Source organism: Chenopodium quinoa, unplaced genomic scaffold (assembly GCF_001683475.1).
Source record: "Chenopodium quinoa cultivar QQ74 unplaced genomic scaffold, ASM168347v1, whole genome shotgun sequence".
NCBI classification, from domain to species: domain Eukaryota; kingdom Viridiplantae; phylum Streptophyta; class Magnoliopsida; order Caryophyllales; family Amaranthaceae; genus Chenopodium; species Chenopodium quinoa.
In genome coordinates, this window is record NW_018744662.1 from 2,477,531 (window position 1) to 2,504,128 (window position 26,598).

A 26,598-nucleotide genomic window follows, 5' to 3' on the forward strand; every position below is an offset into this window, starting at 1 on the left:
TTATGAGCAAAACACAAAGAACCAAACACTTGTAATTCATTAAATAAAGGTGGGGTGCCAAACAACATTTCATACGGTGTTTTATTGCCTAATAGTACCGAAGGTGTGCGATTTATTATATGAGCCGCCGCAAGTGCACACTCCCCCAAAAGTATATTGGTAACCCCCCTGAAATCGAAGGGCACGGGCAACATTGAGAATGTGTTGGTGTTTTCTCTCTACCCTCCCATTTTGTTGAGGTGTACCAACACAAGAAGTTTGAAACAGGATACCTTGGGCTATAAAATAATTTTTCAAGCAAAAGAATTCGGTCCATTATCACTACGAACAATTTTTATTTTCTGTGAAAATTGCCTATCAATCATGGCAATAAAGGACATAAATATTTTAAAAACTTCAGTTTTATCAACCAATAAATATATCCATACGGCACGAGAGTAATCATCTACCAAAGTCAGAAAATAATGTGCACCACAAGATGAAGGTTCGGTATAAGGGCCCCATAAATCACAATGCACTATTTCAAAAATACGGGAAGCTTTATTATCACTCATAGGAAATTTGTCTCTAGTGTGTTTAGAACGATGACACACTTCACAATCTTTATTTAAATGAGCACTAGAATTACTAAGAAAAGGAAGTAATTTTACAACTTTTTCAGAAGGATGTCCCAACCGTTTGTGCCACAGTTTCAAGGTGTCTTCAACCGAAATAGTCGCAATAGAAGCCTCTTCCTGAAGATAGTATAGTCCATCCTTGAGATCACCCGTTCCAATCACTTCCCTCGTGCGTTGGTCCTGTATAGTACATATATTAGAGTTAGTTATGACTTCACAATTATTAGTAGAACACAATTGTGAAAACGAAATCAAGTTACAATTTAATTTAGGAACAAAAAACACATTGTGAAGGATTATTTTGTCTGTTAATTTTACAACTCCTTCTTTCATGACAATTCACACTAGTACCATCCGGAAGACCCACATTACATGAAGGAACATCACGAACGTCCAATAAACAAGAGAAATCTCCGGTGACGTGGTGAGAACATCCGGTGTCAATAATCCACTTACCATTCAAGCGGTGAGAAGGGGGTGGCGCATTACCCATAACAGCCATGACGACTTGCCACTGCTCGGGAGTGAGGTGCGGAAATTGAGAGGAAGCCGAGGCAGTGGTGGATGACGGCACAATAGTTGGTGGAGTTGCATTTGCTTTGACAGGGGTGCTTTTGCCACGAGCAGTCCCACGAGAATCCTCCTTCGATCCGTATTTTTCAATATACCATGGGGGCACACCATGCTTATCGAAGCAAGTTGTAGCATCGTGCCCCTTTTTGTGGCAAAAGGTACACACCAAGGCTGCCCTCTCTACGCGAGATAGACGAAGTTTGGAGTTATTTTCCATCCTCACAGCGAACCCAGCAACTTCTGAGGCCTCGTCCTTGACAGTTGCAATACCTCGAACTCGTTCTTCCTGGGCAATAGTTTGAAAGGCACGGTTCAAGGAAGGTAAAGGATCTTGGGATAGAAGGGTAGAGCGAAGAGCGACATAATATTCAGAGTAAAGCCCGAGAAGAAATTGCTGGAGGCGGTCTCCGTCATGTCTATTTGCATGCTGCTTTCCTACATCGCAAGTACACTTGCCACACTTTCAAGCGATCAAGGGCTCATGCTTGTCAAGTTCATCCCATAAAACTGAGAGCTTGCTAAAGTAGACTGCTACGGGCATTGTTTTGGTTTGCTCACACCGACTAATTTCGGATTTAATTTGTTGTATCCGTGGTCCATTAACAAGACCAAATCGCTCATGTAAATCACCCCAAAGCTTTTTGGCGTTGTCATAGTACGATAGCATGGACCTTACCTCCGGATCGATCGTGTTCATGAGCCAAGACACGAGCATACATTGGATCGTGACCCAGTCATCCTTCGTACATGGTGGAGCAAAGTGAGTGATCGTACCATCCAGGAATCCAAATTTCCTCCTGGAAGACAAAGCAATAAAAATTGCATGAGACCAATCATTGAAGTTGTTTAATTTTAGGCGTTGGGAGGTAATGTAGTCACCAGGACGATCATGGAATCCTAGATAATACGAGGAGTTAGGTTCAATCTTTGGTGGTGGCGGTGGATTGTCATCGCCGGGCATTGTGTACGGTGTTAAAATTTTTTTTATGAAGAAGGTCGTGGCTCCGATACCATGACAATATTATGATTCAATAGCTTGCCTTTCTCATTCATAGATCATCATATTTATACAAGAAGACCTTGAGCCCCAAGGAACCATCTATCTTAAACTAGGAAACACAATAATATCCTTTCATAATATCTAGCAAATATATCAAATATATCTTGCCTAACAATAATATTATTGTAGATTCTATCATATATTTCCTAATAGAGGGCTTGTAATTTGATATCAGCAAGGCATTTTACGACAATATGAGGAGCAAATCCGCCATTTTTGCTGGAGCTTTTCTTCGTCTTCACGAATGTAACCTTCTCCATCTCTCTCCCCTTCTTCCCAATTTCCATTCTCAGATTCCATTTTTCCGCAATTACGCTACTCGTTATAATTATGTTGATGATTATTACGATGATCCCAAATTGTTTCTAAAATTTGTTAGACAACAATCCAAATTAGGGTTTACTAATGTTGAAATCCCCCTTTCCCTCTTTGATCATATGAAATTGATTCACCCTCTTCCTTGTATCATTGATTTCTGTATATTATTTAGTGCTATGTTGAAGATTAAACCACACCCACCTTTCTCCATTGTCATTTCTCTCTCTAAGCAGCTCCATTTGTTGGGTGTTCGTCAAGATGATTATTCCCTTTCGATCCTCGCTAATTGTTACTGTCGTTTGAATTTTGTTGATTTGGGGTTTTCTATTCTTGCCAACATTATTAAACTTGGTTATCAACTTAATAATGTCACCTTTACTACTCTGATTGATGGTTTTATTCATTCTAATCAACTGGATAAAGCCGTTCGATTGTTGTATAAGGTTGTCAATCTTGGTTACCAAATACCAACCCACATTAGTCACCTATGGTTCTATGTTCAAAGGTCTGTGTAGGTCCGGTGATAATGCTGGTGCTCTCGAATTCCTTCGAAATATGGAGTCTTATGGACATTGTATGCCGGATGTTGTCATTTATAACACCATCATTGATAGCCTATGTAAAGACCGGTTATTACCTCAGGCTCTCCGCCTTTTCAAGGAGATGAAAGTCAAGGGAATTTCCCCTAATGTTGTCACCTATACTACCATAGATCGAGGTTTGTGCACTTTGGGGCGACAGAGAGAAGCTCAAGAAATGCTGACTGAGATGTGGGGGAACAACATATCTCCTGACATTGAGACCTACAGCATGTTGATTGACATGTATTGTAAAGATGGCCAGGTTGGTGAAGCGCAGGACATTTTTGTTCACATGATTGAGAGAGGATTGGTTCCCGATATCATCACTTACAGAGCTCTGTTAGATGGATTTTGTTTACGTGGGGAGATGGATGAGGCAGAAAAGCTTATGGATTTGATGGTTAACAATGGTTGCGTACCTAATGTTGTTACTTACAGCAGCTTAATTAATGGATATTGCAAGTCTAAAATGATTGACAGAGCTCTTGGTCTTTTCCAGGAGATGATATATAATGGATTAACCCCTAATGTTATCACGTACAACACTCTTATAGATGCCTTGTGCAAAGTCAATCAGCTCAAGCTTGCACACCAATTTTTCAAGGAAATGGAAGCTCACGGACTTAAGCCAAATGTAATCACTTGGAATTCATTGCTTGATGGCATGTGTAAGAATGGACTAATAGATGAGGCAATCACAACAATGAAGCAAATGAAGATTACTGGAGTCGTCCCTGATATTGTTACATACTGTATCCTGATGGATGGTTTGTGTGATGCTAAGCGCCTTAGAGAAGCAGTGGACATCTTCTCCTTTCTCACAACTAAAGGGCTGCATAATGTGCATGCTTATACCATAATGATAAAAGGGTTTTGTAAAGAAGGGTTCCTAGCTAAAGCTGATGAATTATTGAAGAATATGGAGGACAATAAATGCTTTCCAGATGAATGCACCTTTAATATAATTGTTAGAGGATTTATAGATGGAAAGGATTATAGGAGAGCATTAGAGCTTGTCAGGTTGATGAGAATCAAAGAGTTTGCTGCTGATAATCTCACTGTATCATCATTTGTGGGCTTACTCTCTGATCCAAATATTGGTGATGCAGACAAGGATTTGCTGAAAACGTTTTTGAGAACCGAGTAAGCGATGACTAAATCATATGTGATCAGCTGTGAGCCTGTGACAGCTGAGAAAACAAACATCGTGAGTGAATGTTGTGAATTGGCTATTTATAAGTCTATATATAATGTGTTTTAATTGATTGTAGGCAAAATAACCTTATTGCCTGGGATTTGGAACATATGAAACAAAGTAGATTAACTGTACGTTTTGTATGCAATTGTTGTGCTTGCTTGCTGTCTGCCTGTAAGTTGCATTTGTTTTTTTATGAACTGCCTTTGAATATTAACTGAACTAGAGCTCAAGTTTAGCTAAATCTAAGCCACAGTACAGGTACAACAGGACAGGACATTTAAGATCGATAACACCAGTCTTGTTTACTTTTCTAAGGGGTCAATGTTACCATTTTATGTAATTACACATGGATCTACTGAGTTTTGATCCATTCACTGGAGATGCATTAATTGAATTTACTGAGGCATGTTTTAGCTTTCGTGTAGAAGTTTTAGGGGAATCTAGCTGTTCCAGATTAGCCGAGAAGTTACCATGTAAGTTGATTATCCAAACTCAAAGCTCTTTCTCCTAAACCCTCAAAGCTCTTCTGCATTTTTTATTTTATTTAATTTTTTTTTTTTTTTTTGGAAAAGGAGCACCTAAATTAGATTATTATAAGGAAGTAGTAAATCATACAGACCAAGTTTAAGACAAAAGAGAAGTGAAGCATCACCATAGATGGTTCCTCATTGGGCATACATACTCCCAGATTTTAGCAAGCATGTTAATAGCTGTGCTCTATCTCTCTCCTAGCTGATTACTGAACACAAAATTTGCATTTGCATTGCCATGTAGAATTTGGAAGGAATGATGATGATTTTCTTGGGTGAATTTTGTTGGGCCAGCAAAGAGTATTGGGGATGAAGGGATAGCCATCAGGACTATAAAGTGTGTGCACTAAGGCAGCGTTTGTTTTGTCTCTACAAAATAAATGTTACCTATGTAGGATGCTTTGTTCTCTATGATCTCAACCATATAGACGATCATGTCTAAATATACTTTTAGTGGCCTTTCTTGATCCATACTGTAAAAATGGCTAAATTATATGTCCTTTTGTGCTTCACTTTTCAGGCAAGTAGTGACAGTTATAGGGACAATCTGGAAAGAATTATTCGAGTGGATGATTCTACGTTCAGAGGGGCAGACCTTGCAGCTATTATAAGAAACAAATATGGAAGGTCCTATGATGTACAACTCAGAAAGAAGGTATCTTTTTCCTTTTGCTAATTTGACTGTTTCTTTTTAAATTTTTTAAAAATCCATTTCATTTTTATGTATGGAAACCTTTCTTTCATTAGCAGATCCCTTTTTGTTCATTTTCATAAGAAGGCTTTGTTCTTGTGTCTTGTATTTATCTTGTCTACTTTGAACTACTTATCATGCTCTTCCCAAAGGTGTTCATGTATCTTTAAGTATCCTGCCTCAAATCGGTCATTAGAATCTTGTTTTTAGTATACATATGATTAGCACAATAAATTTTATATCACCACTCTTTCATTCATCAAATTATTCAATTGTCCACTGATGAAAATACTATTTCCTAGGTGTTACATTAATCAAGCTGATGAACTCCTTTTGTATCACATTCATCTGTACATGGTTTAGTTTACAGTTTCCCCAGCTCCTCGCCATTTAGACTGAGTGATCAGCTTGTTCAACTTGTTGAACTAGATACCCTGGGTTGACTCATTGCATTCTTCTCTTAAGTTTATATTAACTGGTTTGTTTTAGATTCTATTGTTATATTTCTGTATCACTGTGCAGGAGTTCATGGGGAGAAACCTGCTTGCAATGAATGTCATGTGGAAGTACAGGGAGCAGGTATGTGGAGAATTTCTTCAACTTTTAAATGCGGCAGCTTTTTTTGTCATCCTCCCTTCGCAATCGAAGGGATGAGATTTGAGGCCGGTTTTCAATTCGCTTCTCTCTATAATGTATCTTCTTACCATTATAGAGTCATAGTTTGCGGGGTGATGTCTTGTAGCAGCATGTATGGTTGAGTTCATCACTTGAAATTATATTGTGAATTTGTGATGCAAATTGTATAGTGTATATTGTATTAATTCTCTCTTGCCTCTAATTTTAGTTTTATCCACTTGCTCTGTATATAGTTATTTAGACTTATTTAAGTTTATTTTCTTAATGGTTGACATTGCGTTAGATGAGTTCTGACAAGGTGTACTTATTAAGCTGGAGCTTTGGAGAATGTATATGCTATTGTCAAGTGTCAAATGTAGGCCTTAAGCGTGGGTATAAAAATCATGAAAATAAGATGGAGGTATTGTTAATTTGATAAACATGCTACAGCTTCTCTCTTTCTTATGCCCAAGTGAGAACACTGGAACCAAGTTACAGGAAATGTCCAACGGTATTACCTTTGCCTTAAGAGCTGGTTGGCATGGCACTAGTTTGCGTAAAGCTTAGAGTATCTTTTTATAAATCTAGTCCACAAACCTAGCAAGTTAGCAAAGTCGTCTAAATGCTTTATCAGTATTTTTATCTGTGTACTACCATTTCAGAGATCATTCCATTGACTGAAGAATACATATTGAGGCTTGACGATGTGGCAAATAATTTGAGATGTTGGGGTGCTGTCTCACATATCCGAAGCAGCCTCTCAAAGTCGAAGGAGCCGCCACGAATTGGAAAGGTAACAACATAAACTCAAGGACAATCTCTTTGAATGCATCAATATATGAACATACATTTGAACATTAATGCTGTAAAATCAAAGGTTGTGGACAGAAAGTGCTTGGCCGGCTTCATGTTCAATAAATTAGCTGACATGAGCATGGTTTAGTCATCTTAAGAATGAATCTGCAAAGCTCACTTAATATACGGAGTAGTATTTAAAGAAAACTAAGGCAGAATCTGTTGCTTGTTATGATGCAGGCTGTAAGCATATTCATAGACATGGATGAGTCTGGCGCTCGTTCAAATGAATGGCAGAATGGATCTACAAATGAGTTTTTGTAAGAATTGTAACTTACAGGTCAGGCATTGGAGTGACCCTTTTTTGTGGAAGGAATAGCCCTCAGAGGAAATGAGGTCGAGATGATGAAGTTACATGTTCACCTTGTTTAGCTGCAAAATCTTTGATCTAATAGTGTGTTTTATATAGCATATATATGTATATAGGATGTCAATTGAAATATGTTTAAAAATTGTTGGATTACAGCATTCTATGTTAATCATCATGGCACTCAATTTTCACCCTCATTTGGGAACCAAATCTTGAACCTTTATACAATCAATCTTTTGGACAGATTATAATCATAGTATGAACATAAGTGTTAACTTAAAATTTAGTACGGAGTAATGATGAATATTCACTAACAAAGACATTATAAAAGTTGGGTGGCATGATATTAGGGTCATAGGGTGTTCACTCTGTTAAGAACCAAACAAAACTTTTGAGAAAAAATAAAGGAAAATGATTTACAATTTTACATAGCTTTAAGCCAATAAGAATTAAGGGCCTATTTTATGAAGTTGAACTGAACTGAATTTATTAGAGCCGAACTGAAGTGAAATGAATATTTTATAAAACAAGGAAATTAGGAGCTAAACTGAACTGAACTTATTAGAGCTGAACTGAAATGAAAATAAACGTATAAGAATAGGCCCTCAGTGTCAAACTCCCACTCTCTCAACCTTAATTTGCCGCTATGATTCTCATCACTTTGTATTGGTTAATATTTGCCGCTATAATTCTCATCACTTTGTATTGGTTAATTTATATAATGAACTTTCTCCATGATTCAGTTTTCATTTCCTCCAATATTCACAAAGGTTATGGCTTATGTATTCAAAACTAATTACTACGAGTACTACCAAAACCTATATAAAAGAGCCCTAAGAGAGTTGGTTTTGCAACTTTTAACCACTAATCTTCAGAATACTAAATCCTCAAACACGGTAAACATTTTATATAAAGATTTTGACTTTGAATTTTGAGTATAGTGAATCTTTATAGAAAATGTTTACAATTTGCAAAATCTCTCCCAAGAGATTTTGACTATTGTTAACAAAGCAACACAAAGTGTCTGTTCTGATTTACTGAGCTGAACTGATTTGAACTGAACTAAACTAAAATAAATTACTACTTCCTCTGTTCTTTTTTACTTGACCTGTTTCTTTTATCACGCTTGCCAATGCAAAACTTTAGCGATCAATAACTTTAATTCTTCATAAGTAAAAATTATAAAAGTTCTGTATTACGATAGTACTTATTGAGACGAATTTAAAAAGATATCATATGAATATATTTTTCTTTACATATCATTCACAAAAAACAGTCAAAGAAGATATGGTGAATAGTGTAAAAGTCAAAGCGTATGAAGTAAAAAAAACGGAGAAAGTAATATTTATGAAAAAAGAAAATTAAAAGTCGAACTGAATTGAAATTAAACCTAATGAAAAGGCCCAAAGTCACAAACACTTGAATCTTGAAAATAACTTTATGAAGTGCTTTAAACATTCAGACTTTCTGACAACTAAAACCAAAAATTGCTCCTATTTTCCACACACTCTCTCTCTCCTCTTGTATTCTACACCAGTTTCTTGCTTCCTCGTATACTGAGCAACAACACACCATTTTTTCTTAATTTGTCAAAAACCCTCTTTAAATAATGAAATCCCCCCTAAATTTGGACCACTTTTCTGCTTCAAACTAGCTAATTTAAATCAATTACATACTTATTTTACAAAACAATCACACAAAATTGCAAAATTTGTTTATTCAATGGTTCAATTTTGAACCCATTTGTAATTTTCCCTAGTTTGTTTTTTTTTTTTTTTGTACGGAATCATCCTGTAAAACCCTAAAATAATGAGAGTGAACTGTAAATGTTGTTCGCAGATTATTCGTTTCGTTGTTGTTGTTGCTGCTGTTGTTGTTGTTAATGGTGATGATGATGATGTCTCAGTCACTCTCTCAAAACAATAACAACAACAATAATAGTACAAACAACAACAGCAACAACAACAACAACCCACAAATTCATCATCATCATCACCATAGTCAGCAACCTCCTCCTCCGCTGACTCTATCGCCTCGTACCTCGTTGCCTCCACCACCCCCTCCTCCTTCCTCCCACCGCGCTGACCATGCTGTTCCCATTTCTTCCTTCCACCCGGATGTTGTTCCGGCGAGGGTTCGGGTTTCGGATATCGCCCCCTATGATGGGGCGCCTTGTGGGAGTTATTTGAAGGCTGTGGAGGCCCTTTCTGGGTCTCTAATGAGGTATAATGCCGCGGTTCTTGAGCTCGGAAGCAACGATGCCGCGATCATGAGGTGTGGGTTGGAGTCAGCAAGGTTGTATTTCAGAAATAGGGCTGGAACTGTTGGGAAAGGAAGTAGAGGTGTTTACATGTATAGGGCTGGAAGGTATCTTTGCTTTTGCTCTAAAAAAATGTTCTTTTTTTTATTTATTTTTAATTTCTCTAATTTAGTTTGAATTAATGCTTCATTTTATTTATTGGATTATTAGATTGATGTATGTATGTGTTTTTATTTTATTAATTTTGTTGCTGTTATTCGGATTATAGTGGAATTAGGTGGGAAAATGTGAACTTAATTGAGAAAAGGGCAGGATGAATGGATGACTCTAAGAAATATGAGCTTTTTGGACAATTAAGAAATTAGAGATGAAACAGTGTACATCTGGACCTCAATTGAATTGTTGTTGTTGATGGGATTTAATACTTCTCGACGGTTTTGTTGAAGCTTAGGGAAGAACAGAATGGTTTGAGACCTCAAATGAACTTCATACCTTCTATGCATACTTTGCCTGTTAGATTGTATTCTTAGTGCTTGTTTGTCTTACATGGGAAGTAAACACCTCTGGGATGTTGTATTTCATGGAAAATTAATTCCCTCGTGCAACTAGGATTTTTATCTTGTTTGGTTGGCATCAAATGAAATCGAAATTCTTATGAATTTTGATTGACCAAAGGGAAATTTGTTGATTTATTTCCCAATTTTTTTTTTTGGGAAGTTTTAATTCCCATGAAAAATATCTACTTTCCCCTATTTCACTTTTTGTTGTCAATCAAACAACCACCTCATTCGCAAATGCCCTTCAATTTTTATTTCCCACCCTTTAATGATGTTGTGGGTTTGGCTTAGACTCAAATGACACCGTCATATCTACATTCTTCAGCTGTCTTTTTCCCAATGTAGTATAGATTATAGGTCTAGTAGGAGTAATTTTCAAGCTGCTGGAAATGATATATTGCAGCAGTTTTCCATCATATGTATGGAAATATGGAGAGCCACAATGCTAATTTGGGGAAACAGAGCTGCTTTTGGGTGCAACCGTGCAACATACAACAGTAAGCTGGCAACAGGAAGTTACAATAGCTGTGTAGTGAAAAGTTACAAATATTTGGCAACTTGGCATCCTAAATTCTAAACCATCTATGCTTTCAAGCTCAAAGGCGTGATGCTGTGGTTGCCTTTAGTATCTGATATTCCTTATAATCTAAGAACCAAGTGCAAGGGAATAATGCAAAGATTACAAACAAATGCATTAAGATGGTGGATGTTCAAAATTTTGCAAAGTATTCCTGACAGATTTGTGGGCTTTGGGTTTGTTTTTGAAGTTTCTTGGGAGAATAAATCTCCTAGAGGCATTCTCACAAGTTCCTGGTAAATGTGACTTCTTGGGTTATCCTAACGTAGAGCTGGACAATGTTTATGGTAGAGACTTAAATTGTCTGAGTCAAGCTGTCAGCAGTTTCAGGACAGTGGGTGAGAGAATGACATTGCTTTGGATGACTTTTTCATATCCAACTTTTAAATGATTACCTTTATTAATTGTGTTGGATGCGCCTATTTTAATGTATTTGTGCATATTTTTCCTAAGTTATCGATTGAGAAATTGACACTCCATCAGCTTTTGTTTGAAGGGCTTTGGAAGATAGTGATTCATCTCCTCCATGTATGGCTGAAATTTTTAGATGCCTGGGTAAAGCTGCGCGTGCTGTTTTGTGTGCTATTGCTAGGCACCTCCGTCTGCGCAGCGAGTATGTTACTGATAATATTCTTTGGCTCTTCTATTCACTGTTCTTTTGGCTCTTAATCTTATGGCTCCTCTGCTCTTGCTTAATAGCTGATAGTCTATTTTGAACAGCGTTTTTAGCCAACTTCTTGATGATAACCCACTACCTGCTAATGAGGCATCCTCCTCAGTTCTTGTAGCAACCTATTTCCATTCTCCTATGCAAAATGGAAAAGGGGCTATTGGAGGAGGCAAGCCATCTATCAATGGTGAATATGAGAAGGGTTTGTTAACTCTGATATCTTCTGATACTCCTGGCCTGCAGGTATGGGCACCCAGATCTTTTGACTTCAGCATGTTGTCCTTCAATTATTACATATTTACAATTGCTTGTGCAGCTTATTTGTTTTCTTAATTTAGCTTAAGATTTCCCGCCATGTTGATGGGTTGATTTTGTTGCTTCCCTGCTCTATAAGTTGTGGTCTTTAAATGATTTCTGTCAGCTATTTGTCTTCATAGGTCTGTGATCCAAACGGTCGATGGTACCTGGCAGATAGTGGGATAGGTTCTGGTTCTGTTTTATTACTGACAGGAAAGGCACTTAGTCATGCAACGGCAGGCCTGCGTCCTGCTTCCACCTATCGTGCAGCATCTGATACCTCCTCAAATACTGGTTGTGTTGGAAGGTACTCAAACGGAATTTGCACTAGTATTTTAATGTAGGATATGGTTATCCTCTGTCAACCCCTTTTTTTTAAGAAACAGATGACAGGGGGAAGGGTGGGGTATGAATTCTGTATAGAATAGAAGAAGGCTTACTTCTCTACCATTACAGGACTTCATTAGCCTTTAGGCTTATGCCGCAGAGCAATGCCATTCTGGACTGTTCGCCCATTACTGCTGCTGGTCATGTCATTCCTCACAGTTATGCTCCCATATCTGTAAGCCAATTCATGGATGATCTCTCTGCAGAAGAAGATACTTTGTGCAAATACCCTGACAGTACATATGTAAGTCATCTCTACGACCAGCTTAAGACTTAAGCTTTGTAATAAGATCTATCCATGACTAAATTAGAGGATATTGAAGAAAGCCATGTAATTTGCTGACCAACAAATGTATGGAGGAGCTAGCTTGCAATGTTAATGACAAGCATGTTATTTCATTTAGAAGAGAATTGGAGTTAAAGCTGGTATAACTGATATATGTTCTGGTTGTTAACTATGAAACTAGAAATGGTTAAAATTTCAATAATTGGACAAATTGACCTTGCTGTATTATCACTTTATCAGTCCACTATCCGGATGTTAGGTCCAGATTATGTCTTCCCTGAAAGTGCAACCCAGCGATTATATTAATTACTAATATATGTCTTGCTCTCTGTTCCAACTTGGAATCGCAATCAGCTAAGTTTAGGAAACTAACCCAATTTGGATCCCAAATTAAGCCTAACTAACTTAGTTAAACCAAAGAAGCCCAATTAACTGACACAAATTGCAACCCAAAGACCCATAAAACATGTTATTAACTAATCAAAATCTACTAAAGCAATAAATATAAACAACAAGTTTATTTTGTTCGCTCCCAAAAGATACTAGAAACATCAAATTTAAGCAATATGACTTTTCCATTAGGATCGAAGCCAAATCCCCATAGGCTCATAGGATATACTCACATAAATACTCCCAGACTCTGTAGTCTTGTAAGGAAATTCATCACTATGTCCATTAACTTGTTTGTAATCTTATGTTGTGAGTTGCTATTTCAGGTGGGGCAAAGCAATATTAACAAGGAGCCATCTTTAAGAAGTGTACTTTCAGATCCTTTATCGTAAGTTCTATTCTACTTGTTCTCTGTTTCATTATTAAAAAAAAAAAAAAAAAAATTCTTTATCTCTATATTGATTGTTACTTTTTTGCAGTGTTTCTAGCTCTGTACTTGGTGTACTCCGATGCTATAACTTTGACTTAGGGTCCGGGCTTTTGGTGCTTTAATATTTTTGTTAAAACTTTGATTTGGTCAAGCTTTCGGTTTGTTTTTTGAGCAAGAGTCAAACTTTTTATAGATTTGATGTTTATCAATTCTGAGCATACATAAACTATAAAATCAATGACAACAGCAGCAAAATCCCAAATAAATACAGTTTGCACTGAATTTGCAATCTGGAGCCTTAATCCTATTGTTATACTTGCATTTTGGATCTTTAATAATTTGTAAAAAGAAGAATGCAAACTACTCCAGAGTGCAGAGTTAAATAACAATGCAAGAATAACTATGTTAGATGTTAATTAGAAGGGAACAAACTGCTACATTAGTGATAAATTTAACTGCAGCTTACATTGTCTTGGATATGGTGATGTTTTACAATATTATTAAAGCTCTGAAGTTGCTTACTGCCAATGAGTAATTTATTTTCCCTCTAATTTTTTTTAACGTAATCTTTTCTGAACCTAGATTTTAAAATTTGCTTATGAATATAATTTGTCTTTTACTGGTCTACTTGGTTGATTATGAAAATAATTTGTTTTTACTGGTCTACTTGGTTGATTATGAGTATGATTTGTTTTTTACTGGTCTACTTTGTTGATGTGCAGTGGTGTATTTCTTGAAGATGCCACGGTTGTCTCTTGTGGACACTCATTTGGGGGTCTTATGCTGAGAAAGGTTATTGAAGCGGTAGGATAACCTTTTCTTGATTCTGATCATAATTTTCCACTGTTCTTCACAGCTTCTTGGTAAAATATTTCGCTCATTATTTCTGCAGCCACGATTATTGAGAAAATTCATTGGTCACTTCCTTGGATCTAGTTTTGGTTATCTGCAGCTTTTTTATCTTTATTTTCTATAGTTGTTGGTTTGTTGCACCTATTGCCAATTATCTAAGAATCATTTTATTTGTGGAGCTTGCGACATGGGACTTTTCTGTAACCCTTGATCTCATTTTGGTATTTGTGGTATTTTGCCTCACCTTTATCTATGTGTAAGCTGTTCTATTGTTTTAAATCAGTGTCCTTGTGTTGTGCATGCGAAGAATTATTTTTGTACTGTATGTGCTTTAATACCTCTTGTATGTGAAAAAAACCTTTTCCATCTGTAAAGTTTTAAAATTTATTAGAAGTGATTTTGAGGAAAAAAAAAAGAGGCCCTCATTGCCATATAAAATTAAGTGAAAGCCAGCGAGAGCCAATAGATTATTTTTAAAATATTGTTTATAATTATTTAAGAGGAAAAAGGCAAAAATATGACCTACCACTTTATTACACTTACAATCTTGGTTTTTGGCATAATCCAGAAAATATCTTTTTGGGGTTTTGAAGCTTTGTGTAAAGTCTGATAGAAATTAAACCCCTCAACCTCTTTCTTTGGATGTTACTTAGTTATAATTTTTGGAGCATTACTGGATTCATATGTTCCTGCAGATATTTGAAGCTTTCACTATCTAAATTTATGCCTGGATTTCAAAAGGGAAGATGATTAAGAGGAATTATGATTTATGAACAAACACTATATTAGTCTGACACTCTGACTGGCTAAGATTTTCTATCTGTAAGAGCTAATAGGGGTTGAAGATTTAGAGCAAAGAATGAGAATCACTGGAATTACTGTAAATTACTCTCCAAATTGATGTTATTTTGTGTTATTGCTATTTATAGTTGCTTTTGAGGATATGGATAATTTGATGGTAAGAGGGAAGATATTCTACTAGAGATTTACATGAAATTTTTATTTGATTTATTTATTGAGGCAGACAAGAACTTTTGACATGCTATTTAATAGAATTTATGACTGCTGATTGTTTGCCTGACAGTCCAGGTGCATGCTGTGTCATGCAGAAATTGAGACCCGGTCATTGATTCCGAACCTTGGTAATTTTTTTTAATTGATTATTCATCTTTATTTGCAGCTTCTCTTCCATTCTTAATTTCGTAAAATGGAACTACACAACCATTCTCTTAAATTCAGAACTTTTTGTCCTATGCAATGAGGATCTAACTGCCTTTTTGTTTTCCTTGTTTTCCAATTTTTTTTTTTTTTTTTTTTTTTTTTTTTTTTAATTTTTACTTTATGGTTCTCATACAGCTCTAAGAGCTGCAGCTGCAACTGTGAAGCAAGAGGATGATCGGCGACTCTTCCATAATTCAACGCTTCGAAAGCGACGGAAAGAAATTGGTGATCAGATAGATTCGGGAAGAAGGATCAACAAGGTACTTGTATATTATGTACTCCTGTTACTAGCTTCTGTAGAATGTTTTTTTTAACACTTTATTGTAAACACTATCACTGTTCTTCTTGGGAAGGCTGTGTAAATTTTACCTTACTAGTAAGGTGCTTGTGTACTTGTGCACGCGTGTGGGTGTATAATGTATTAAGTCACCAGTGTAGTTTAATTGCCTGAAGTGATACATATATGAGTATTATGTAACGAGATACTTCATACTTCAGCTCAACTGAAGGTTCTTGGCAACTTAAATGAATAATAAAAAAAAAAAAAAAACCAAAAACAAAAGAAAGAAAGAAAGTAATAGGATTATCTTTTTTGTTGAATTTCTCTTTCAGAGGAGTTAAATGATGTTTCTCCAAATCAATTTGGGACTAAAGCTTTGTTGTGGTTGTTGTATCTATTTTTCCTCCTATATTGTATTATGTACGGAGTATATTACAATGAGATGGCTGCTCCATGTACTCAGCTTTAAGAGACATACTATCTTGTCTAAGCTTGTTAAGTATTGCTACCTTTGAAATTCTTATTTCCTGTTACCTTTGTATCATGATTTTTGTGGTGTGCTTGGATAGTTGGTTCAGCTATGGACCTGTGGACCTTTGGACCTTTGAAGCAGTTTTTTTTTTTTGGTTGTTGTTGTTGTTGCTGTTGTGGGTCTTGTTACCTTAACTATTGGATCCGTTTCTCTAATTTACATACGATATTTTTTAGGAAGAAGGCGATATTACTTCCGATAGTGGGCTGCAAAGGGTTCATTATCCATTTTCAGTAAATGAGAAAGTGATGATAAAGGTGAATTGTTTAACGGATTCCATTTTCTTCAAGATTGACATGAATATGCTGACTGTTTGTTTAAATGGTGTAGGGAAACAGGAGAACACCAGATAAATTTGTTGGAAAAGAAGCTGTAATAACATCTCAGTGTCTTAATGGATGGTGAGTTGACTCAATTTTGGGGATTGATAATTTTCTCTGGGATCCCAAAACATTTTGGGACTAATACTCTGCTGTTCTGTAATTTTCTTTGGGAGAATCGTCTCCTTTTACTCGATAACCTGGAGTATAATATCTACTTCGACATGAATACATAATTAGGAACATCAACCGTCTTGTCTTTAGCATGCCAGCCTCTGGAAGAAAAGGTTGAGATACAATAATCCTAGTTACCTTATAATATAGCTCTTAAGTTTAGCTAATTAGTGGGTCGTTGGCTTCACCTCTTATCTCCTTCTTTGACTTCTTTAGGGCTTTGATAATTTTTAACTCCATTTAGATAGGGAACATGTGTTGAAGCTAAAAATAGGACCATGGTCCTACTGAAAAATACATCTGTTTCTATATATATATATATGTATATATATATATATATATATTTTGGAAAATTTGTCTAAAAGGTACTTATATGTGTATCTTTTTGTGAAAAAGGGCCTTATATGTTCAAAGTGGTGAAAAAGGTCATTATAAGTTACTTTTGTTGTGAGGAGGGACCTTGACATCGGAATATGACCGCTGACTTTACTTTTCCGGCATTGACCATCATGTAATATGCGCGTGATGTTTTAAAAATGCCTTTTCCTTCTTTTTTTTCTCTTGATTTTAAGGAAAGAGAAGGGATTTCAAGAGAAAACTTGGGGATAGTAAGAGAGAAAATGTGAAAACGTGGGAAAAAATGAACGAAAGGGCCTTTTTAAAACATCACGTGCCACGTGAGTGATGGTCAACACCGGAAAAGTAAAGTCAATGGCCATATTCCGATGTCAAGGTCCCTACTCACAACAAAAGTGACTTATAAGGCCTTTTTTCACCACTTTGAACATATAAGGTCCTTTTTCACAAAAAAGTGAACATATAAGTACCTTTCTAACAAATTTATCATATATTTTTTTTTTCAATATATAAAACCATAAATTTTGTTAATTTTTTACATGCTGGTGAGTTTTTAGCCATCAGGTCATCCGTTTTATGTTATTTTGTTCTGGTATGTCACTCAGGTATCTGCTCAAAATTGTTGGAAGTGGAGAAAGTGTTCGCTTGCAATATAGGTCTCTACGAAAGCTCACTGCTTCTCAGACAAGTGAGGATAGATGTGCATCTGACCCTGTTCAAAGTAGTAGCCAAGAACAAAAATCCTGATTGCTCCTCCCTGCCAAGTCTCTCCTCTTCTCAAGTCCTTGCTTCAGATCACCATTTGTTAAGGTGTGATCTTCATGTAAATTGATCTCAAAGAAAATTAGTCAGTTTTACATCTTGCCTGATTGGCATATTTTTCGTAAGCTTGCGAGTGAGATTTTGATTTAGGTGGATTCTTTACCGTAGCTTGTAATTTGTTGTCTAGAGTTGTGTAATTTGCTGTCTAGAGTTGTGTACAGATCTGTAGGAAGCCTTAGGGCATTTTACCGATACGGCTGCTGTTCTTGCCAACTTTTTACCATGAATCACTACAAAATTAGAGTATCATTTGACCTAGCATACTGTGTACATTTAATTATATCATACTGAGTAGTTAAATCTCGTTTTCTCCCCTTCCCTTTCTCTCCGGTGATCATTAGGCGTCAATCATTCAGAAAAGATCAGTTATTGCTACTCCGAATTATCTTTAAGGCAGCGACGATGCACCAAAAACGAATGCCTTGCTAGATAAATTTAATATCACCAAGGAGAGACTAGTTCTTAAGTTTCAATTCATTGACAAGCAATCAAGTTTAAGATGATACTCTGTACCGTTCTGAGGCTTGCGCTTGAGCAAGGTGTACTGAACTATGTATATGACTACCAATCTACCCATTGCTCATACTTTATAACGCCTCCTACTGTTGGTAAATAGTCATTTCGTGGCGTGTTCATGATTGGCCTCGTGTTCATTTTGCGTCGTTCACAAAATCTATCTTAAACAATATGGAGCATAAAGTGTAGAATAGTTGTATAACTAGGTTAGGTCCCGTGCCATGCACGGTAATTTTTTATAACTATTATTAAATTAACAATGATTTTTTTTAAAATATTATATAATGTAATGAATTTATTTTAAAAGATCCTATAATTAATAATTATAAAAGAGCCTATTAGCCTGATAGTTATTTTTAAAACGCATTTGACAATATGTATATTATTATATATTTAATTTCATAAAAAATTGGTAAAATTTTCTCGTTGTTAACCAAATAGATTTCTTAAAACTTTGTACATTACACTCGGTAGTCACTATGTATGTCACAAATTATGTTAAAATTTGATTTTTTTTCCTCTTAAATTTATAATTGTTAATATTTATTTGTAGAAGGATACATCAAATCTTGTATTTTATCTATTTTTTAATATTTGAAATTCAAATTACTTTCTTGGAGCTTTTTAACATATAATCAAATAAATCTAAATAAAATTATTGTTGTAATAAGTTGTACATAACATTATGGCACAATTATGTTAAGAATCTGATTTTTTATTTTTATTTTTATTTTAGTTTATATATTTGCCAATGTACTCCGTATATGTTATTGAAAATCATATCAAATCTCTTATTTATGTATTATTTTGCTATCTTTTTATTTATGTATAAGATTTATCAAATCGATTTGTTTACTAAAGATTACCAGCATTATTTTTTTAAAAAACTAAAGGACACACCAGAAAATGACACGTGTCATTGCTGGTATGTTTTTTAATATATAGTTATTGATTGATTGATTGATGATTGATTGATTTGGCCAATTTATCAAAACGGACCGTGTTATCAAAACGGATCGTGTTCAAGTTGGTTCCTGCCGTGTCCATATTTTGTTTAATCGAAAAAGGTACACAATCATAATAGTCTCCCTTTTAGACATCAGTGCTCAAAAAAATACTGTAAAAATCAAATCTTTCAAATTGCACAAATCTCAATCTTGGACATTCATCAATTAATTTTCTCCACGATCTCCATTGATATTTCTATCCTCCATTGAAGCAGCTTCTCAGGTAAGATGTTGTTTCCATTTCTACTCATCAAATATCAATTTCGCATTTTAGGGTTTATCGTTAATTTTATTCTAAGTAAACTCATTTTAAGGTTCTCCAGTATGAACTGTTGCTTGTATAATTACAAACCAGCGAATTTGTTGCTAGAGAAGAAAATCATGAGCTTAATTTGGTATTTGAATCAATTATTGCCTATAATGTTAGGATGGAACTATGAAATTGAGTAGAATTATGAGCCTAATTTGATATTTGAATCGAATTTGGTTGCTATTGTGTTGCAGAAGTCTTTGATGTTAGGAAGGAGCTATGAAATTGGAACAATTGAATTAAATTTGGTTGTTAATGTGTTGCAGAACCCTTTAATGTTAGGACAGAGCTATGACATTTGACATTTTCTGTCAGTTCTCGAAGGCGGTAGGACGAGGCCTACTGGGGCTTCTTGCAGGTGAGAGATTTCCCAATTTTCTCCAATTTCTTTTTCTTCTAGTTACTTTTGCTAGGGTTATCTGTGGTCGGTAAATATAGTTTGAGAATGTGTTTTATGGATTAGACTGTTTTATGCTTATTATCTGCTTTGGTTCTTTAGGAATGCTTGTAATGCTTATCATTCATAGGTTATGGTGAGAATTGGTTTTTGAGAGACCGGGATGCAAAGGCATGACCAACTAGAGAATATTATTTGGAAGGTAGTATCTTGTCCATTTTAATCTAATGAAATTCACCTCTGACTTAATAATGATAGATGCCAAATTAATCTTACAATGCTGTATGAAAGGGTGTGTTGGATTAAAGGGTGCTTGTCTCACGCGTATTTCTCAGCTTTAGTGAATGCCTCTCCTAAGAAGTAATTTACTTCGTCTCAGGGTTTGGATAAGGGGATCCCATTCATTCTCATTGTTAACTTCTTGATAGGATGTTTATGATGCACCCTTTAATCTTAGTAATAATCTACTCACAGTCTCAACATATTGAAACTTATAAATACTATATCTAAGATGCAAAGCAAGAATAACAAGATAAATCTAGGCTAAACATGAAACAAAACAATTAATAAGAAAAGAGAAATTGAAATATCTCACAAAATTAAATTGAAGAACTCAAGAACAATCCATGGAAGATTGCCGTAGAAAATTTAGGGCTAAAAAAACTAAGAGAGTCAAATAATTAGTGGAAGAAAATTAGTGTCAAAAGATGCTCTTTATTGTGTCTCCTCAGAAGGTATTTATAAGCCACAAAACTTGATTCTTAAAATAGTAGAAATCATGTGAAAATGTGAAACCATGTCCGCTAAACCATCAGGCGAGCAAACCTGCCTGATCCGGTGTGAATACTTAATTACAATATGGAGAAAAACCGGAGCAAAGAGCCTTCACCCAATGGGGCCAGGCGAGCTCGCCTGATTGGGCGAGTAACGGATCATCAAAACTGCTCATATTTAAAACATCATATTCTTGTTTCTCTTTGAAATTCGGGGTGTGACTTAATGTAGGAAAGCTCTTCAAGTCTACTTTCCAACCCAATTGGAATCACTTAATTGTTACTTGTAGATAAGTTTTGAGCAAAATAGTGAACAAGAGTCAGTTTAGGCACTTCTTTCACAAGCACTTTGCTTCATTTAGAGTCAAATTCATCCTAAAGAGATGTGTTGTTATCCTCGTGCAAGCTAGTTTCATTCTCCATGATAATTATACTCAAGTGTTGCCAAACATATTCCATTTGCATCGATTTCACTTGAAAATCATTGAAATGCCAAAAACACGCAAACGAGGAGTAGTAGAGCATAACTTGAGTAAACCATACAAATATGCACCTAAATGCTCTAAAATAAGCTAGAAATGCAGGATAAATGTACCTAAACTCCTAAAGTACATATATGAATGACTCACCAGTGTGACTCATCAATGTGCTTCGGGAGTATGTGGCCTTGGTGAGGTGTGAGATTCAAAATTGGCTTTGCTGTTTGTGAGGTTTAGTTCGAAAACATTATGTAAGCAGCATTTGCTTTATCTTGCCACTTTAGTCCAGTGGAAGGCTCATTAGTTCTGCATTTGGGATAATTTTGGAACCTCCATCTCCATATCACATGTTTATATCCTTTATTGATAGTGCTCGGGTTTGTGTGCTCTTTTTACCGTGTTAATGTCATCTACGACTTGTTTCTTTTACCATACTGCCCATCTCTTGTTTAAGTCAGTAATGCCTATATCTTGTTTGCTGCAGGGGCCTTGGTGTTTGCTCTTGGAGCTATTAGCTTGGGTGCTCCAGTTGGCTCAAAGTATGTGTTACAGGGTTTCATTATGTTGTCTATAGAATTGTGCAGTGAATGATTGCAGAATTTGACCCCACACTATGTGTTGACCTTGACTTCCACAATGAAAGAAAGATACCTTATAAAATTCAAGCTAAAGTGTGTTGTGAGGTGGAAACAGGTAGTACTACAGCACCACCACCTACATCCCACCACGCAACTTTTTTTTTTGGTACATTTCCACTATTTTTATATTCTAAAAGTACCCCATGAATTTTAAAATTTTGCATTTTGGGGGTCAGTATTAGTCATGACTGTTATATGAAAACAAGAGCAAATGCAATATGAGGTGGATATGTTGGAATGTATGAGGATCAATGAATAATGTTATATCTGTTTTTTTTTTTTTTTTTTTTTTTTTTTGTGCCAGGTATACGCTGAGCACAATTAAATGGTCTCTGCTGATGTCATCACTTACGGTAAGTGAATGCTGTCTATCTCTTTCTCTTTCACACGCACTGTTGCACTCACTTGGATAGATGCACTTGTTCATTTTTGTTTTGTTCATTCTTATTTCTTGTGGTTTATGTGCTCTCACCTTTGCTTTCATTTTCTTTCCACTACAATTTTAACATATAAAGATGAATGAATTTTCCTTATGTTTGACATGTAGAAAGTTATACAAGAAAATACTCCTTACGAGTTAAGACTATAAGAGTTAGCTGGTGAAATGAAGTGATAATCAAGAAAAAAAGGAAAAAAGAAAGTTGGAACTCATTACGTATGTATCTTGAAGGATCTTTGTTATATGAGAACTCTGAGGAGTCAAGGACTACCATTGTCCATGATTGAGAGTGTGTTTACTTCACCTCATTTGACTTATCTGAACATATACAAACTGATTGTGCAGAGCTGTGAACTGTACTTGGGTAGCCCTTTTGGAACTTTTTGTGTGTGTGTGTGTGTGTGAGAGAGAGAGCTAATGAGGAACTACCAAACTACATGATTGTGCTTGAAAGGATAGTAATGACTTCCTGTAACATCTACTCGTAGTATATATTTTATTACTATTTATTTAATCTTAAGAAGTATATTTAAGAAATGTTATTTCATCCCTAAAGTACCCTAGGTAATGAACCTAGAAATGGATTTTCCAAGACAGAAAAGCAATTGTATGTGTATTAATTCAAAATCACTTATACTTTGCCTATGTTTTATAGTACTTGAAGTTGGTAATAGTACTAAATTGCTATACTCTGGCAGTTCTTACCGGCTGCTGCTATTTTCGGTGCATCATGGGTAGACTGGCAACGTATATTTGTTAAAACTAGGCAAGTGTTCAAATATTCTTCTCTTTATATTTTTCCATGGTACTATTGTTGCTCTTTCCATTTATATGCTGCCCATCTCTTGTTACTCAGATTATCTGCTCCATTATGAATTGGCTGTGTGAAATTTTGTATATTCATGTTTTGTAAGGCCTCATTAGTCATCAGGTCCTACAGTGTCATCTGGGATAGCTGCGGAGTGCGGACTTTATATTATCCAAAAAGAAACAAGGAAAGAGACATCTCTTATCCTCATTTTGTCAGCTTTTGACTCAGTGCTGTAGTTTGGGAGTTGGGGGGGGGGGGTGGGCATAGTCGTGTAGCAGTACAAGGGAAAGGCTAGTAGATCCTATCATCTGGAAAGAACTGTAAAAAATTTGGCTTTTACGTTGGAAAGGGCAATGCACCACCCCACCCCACTGCTTTTCTTATGCATGACTAAAGAAGAAGGGTTCTTTCAATTAACACCACATTGGAAATTGACCAATTCGATTAGAATGTTTTTTCTTTACAGAAGCAGAGAGCAAGAAGGGAATTTTTGTTAAAAAGAAGTTTGTTACAAGAGTGAGAGAACAAAACTAGAGTAAATGATAGATAGGGAAGAAGAAAGAGAAGGAATAACCAGAAATATGTATTTACTCTATGAGAAAGCCAGCCTATAGAATGCTTAGAGCCTGTATTTCCTGTTAGTCAATCTAGTATAATTATCTCTCTCTACAATGCTTGTCCTTCTTTCACTCTGATGATCTGATCACTTTTTCTCTTCTAATCTCTCTCTCTTGGCAAGTTAAACCTGTCTGATACCAACTTGCTAAGAACCATGCCCTTGTCACCTTCGAATATAATCTTTTGGTCTTCTTTCACCCAAGCTAATACTAATGTTTTCTGCAAGGTCTTGATTATTATAATACAAATTCTGTCACAGCTCCTTAATTTTGCAACTAATTAGTTGCTACTTTTTGCAATCTTCCAAGTATTGCACATAACTTTTCTTATTATTTTTCAATTCCAGGCCAACAGGATTTGTTGAGTATATGGTTTGCCTTCCAGCACATGGTGTTATCATTGGCTCCTGGTTTGGGGCCTGGCCAATGCCACTTGATTGGGAAAGGCCATGGCAGGTAATTATGTACAAAATCTACTTTCTAAATTGTACTACTAGTATATTGACTTGGCATGTTTGCCAACACATAACTTTGACCAATAATAGCTTTAAATTTTTTTCAGTAAAAAAATAAAAATAGTTTAAATTTTAATAATACATATTGAGATGTATCTAATAAGATCCCACGTGGCTATGGTTTTTCTTATTTACACATAACCAAATATGGTAAAGTGGAGGATGTGAATAGTGCTATAAGTCGATATGGTACATCAGGAGGGGAAAAAAAAAAGGACAAGGGGAGTATTTCTGTGATACTTTTCTATATTTTCCATGTTTTTGATTGAAGGTTATCAAATTGACACAAGCATGTTTCTCCAACTACAAATTATTCCTTAGTCACAGTTTGCTAAACTAGGCCCGTTTTGTTGGTTACGATGGCGTTAGTACTCAGTAACCAGCCTACACGCTCACATATAGTATAAAGCCATGATGATAACAATGCACCATATAGTTTAGCAACAACATATTTTTATTATACAAGAATAACACATATATTCACTGTACGACGGTCCTCAGGAAGTTTATTCCATTGAGGTTGTGGCCCTGTGGATTTATTATATTAAGAACCTGAATAATGTTAGATTTGTGCTTGACTATTCTCTCATTATTAATAGGTCTATTATATCAATCATTATAGTCTATTGCTTTTGTTGATTTAGGCTTTAGATATATGAGGCAGCTTAATATTAAAAAGACAGCTTATGGTTATGGGATTAGAAAGCATCTGGTGATGTTAGAGCTAACATGATCACTGCTTAATGATACTCTGTATGCTTTCGGCATTGATGTTTTGGAGGAAAATGCTTTGGAAAAGAGGCATGTTGACTCAAGAGTTAGAGAGAAAAGAGTGCTCTCTGGTACTTGAAAAAACTTAATCTTGAAGAAGAGGAGCATGTTTTAGAAATCTTATGTAATGGAAATTCCCATAAAAGGTAAAACCTTTGATTGGAGCAGATATAGGAAATCTACTACTCTCATGAGAGTATGAGACTATGAGAGTCCAAGTTGATCTGTCTTCTGGATTATTGTGATATCTGTGAATGTTGAAAGTTTGCTTGCCCCGTCTCATTTTGTTGTGATATTATATATGGTTAATATAACTAGCTCCGTCTCATTTTGCTTGCTGCATTTCCTTCTTCGGCGATCCCCATTTACTTGCCATATATACTTTAAAAAAAATGTCAATCTACTTTGGTTTGCCATCCACTACGTTTTGCTATATTTGGGTTTGCCATCCACTACGTTTTGCTATATTTGGGTTTGCCATCCACTACTTTTGTAGACAAGAGCAGAAAGCTCTACTGCAAAGAACTTCTCTGCTATATTTGGTTTTTGTGGTTTAAAGTAATTATGTTGAGTGAAACTTACTGATACTTGGTATTAATTTTATAGAATGCCTGGCACTTTTTTGATCTTTCTTTAATTTGGGTTTTTTTGGACCAATTCAGTTACTACTTGTCTTGTTAGTTGTTAATCATCTTTATTGTACTTGTAAAGTATTTTAAAGCACATTATTTAATGGGACATGATTTCCTCTTTTTACGGGAGAGAAAAACTATGATTGCAGAAGTGATTCCATCTGTATGTGGTTGGGAACTTTGAATTTTGCTGCTATTTTAGTATTTCATGGATGCTGGAGAGGGTCATTAGACACTATGATCTTCTATTTATTTGTTTCATATTCAATCGAATTGCAGGAATGGCCCATCTGTGTGGCGTATGGAGCGCTCCTTGGCTATCTGATTGGCGTGGTGGCATCTTTTGTGTTATATTTTCATAGTCGTCGGAGACAGTGTGTCAAAGTAGACTAGGTTATGTACTTCTCTTCTATTTCATGTTTTTCTAACCTTACCAATTTTTCTTTCTTTTTTTAGTTATCAAAAGAACAACCAAAAGTAGACGACACTTACCAGGTTCATGTAATTGACCTGGTGAGGCTTAGATAAGGTATGGTTAGGTTTAGCAATTTTAATATAGTTTGGAAATATGTTTTGAATCTAATACTAATTGAAATAGTTATCACTTTATAATTTATATGCTCTTAAATCTGAGTTTTATGTTTCTCTTGCCAAGGATGGAGCTTCCTTGGTGCCTTTGTTTGTGTCATTTAGGATTGAGATGAGCAACTTACGGTCAGTCTTGAATTCGTTACCCACCTGCCTGCAGGTGTAATGTATTACTTGCAACTTTTGCGCGCATAATTGTACTCCGTTAAAAATTAGTTACATTTTAAACTTATACTCGAGTTTGATTTGTCCGTCATCCTGTTGTAATCACTTTCTCAAATAACATGCCAAAAAGACGTGTTGCAAGTATACAAAAGCAGACAAATGTTCAACTCTAGTATAGCT

At 35.6% G+C, this 26,598-nt stretch overlaps 3 protein-coding genes and 1 pseudogene across 5 annotated transcripts; all 4 read left to right on the plus strand.

Annotated features, from left to right (window-relative positions):
* The first annotated feature begins 2,038 nt into the window (after positions 1–2,038).
* On the plus strand, positions 2,039–7,581 carry LOC110702025 (annotated as a pseudogene).
* On the plus strand, positions 4,300–7,302 carry LOC110701810. Its single transcript, XM_021879435.1, has 6 exons — positions 4,300–4,356; positions 5,398–5,532; positions 6,091–6,147; positions 6,634–6,733; positions 6,846–6,976; positions 7,219–7,302. Exons 1-6 carry the CDS (start codon positions 4,300–4,302, stop codon positions 7,300–7,302), a joined length of 564 nt encoding a protein of 187 aa, XP_021735127.1.
* Positions 7,582–8,685: 1,104 nt separating the features above from the next.
* Positions 8,686–18,040, plus strand: LOC110702026 (U-box domain-containing protein 62-like). 2 transcript variants are annotated; one of them, XM_021879666.1, is made up of 12 exons: positions 8,686–9,715; positions 11,239–11,355; positions 11,463–11,655; positions 11,850–12,016; positions 12,166–12,340; positions 13,099–13,160; positions 13,925–14,006; positions 15,139–15,196; positions 15,411–15,535; positions 16,264–16,344; positions 16,418–16,488; positions 17,544–18,040. In XM_021879666.1, the coding sequence occupies exons 1-12, from the start codon at positions 9,231–9,233 to the stop codon at positions 17,683–17,685; spliced, it is 1,758 nt and encodes a 585-aa protein (XP_021735358.1). In that variant the 5' UTR covers positions 8,686–9,230; the 3' UTR covers positions 17,686–18,040. The 2 variants fall into 2 exon arrangements, with proteins under 2 accessions (XP_021735358.1, XP_021735359.1); XM_021879667.1 differs by having other exon boundaries at positions 9,577–9,715; positions 11,226–11,355.
* A 1,263-nt stretch (positions 18,041–19,303) lies between these two features.
* On the plus strand, positions 19,304–26,308 carry LOC110702027 (phosphatidylinositol-glycan biosynthesis class F protein-like). Of its 2 annotated transcripts, none has more exons than XM_021879669.1 (7): positions 19,304–19,506; positions 19,788–19,951; positions 21,727–21,781; positions 22,185–22,233; positions 23,018–23,085; positions 24,095–24,203; positions 25,945–26,308. In XM_021879669.1, the coding sequence occupies exons 2-7, from the start codon at positions 19,885–19,887 to the stop codon at positions 26,056–26,058; spliced, it is 462 nt and encodes a 153-aa protein (XP_021735361.1). In that variant the 5' UTR covers positions 19,304–19,506; positions 19,788–19,884; the 3' UTR covers positions 26,059–26,308. The 2 variants fall into 2 exon arrangements, with proteins under 2 accessions (XP_021735361.1, XP_021735360.1); XM_021879668.1 differs by having other exon boundaries at positions 19,306–19,506; positions 19,860–19,951.
* The last annotated feature ends 290 nt before the right edge of the window (positions 26,309–26,598 follow it).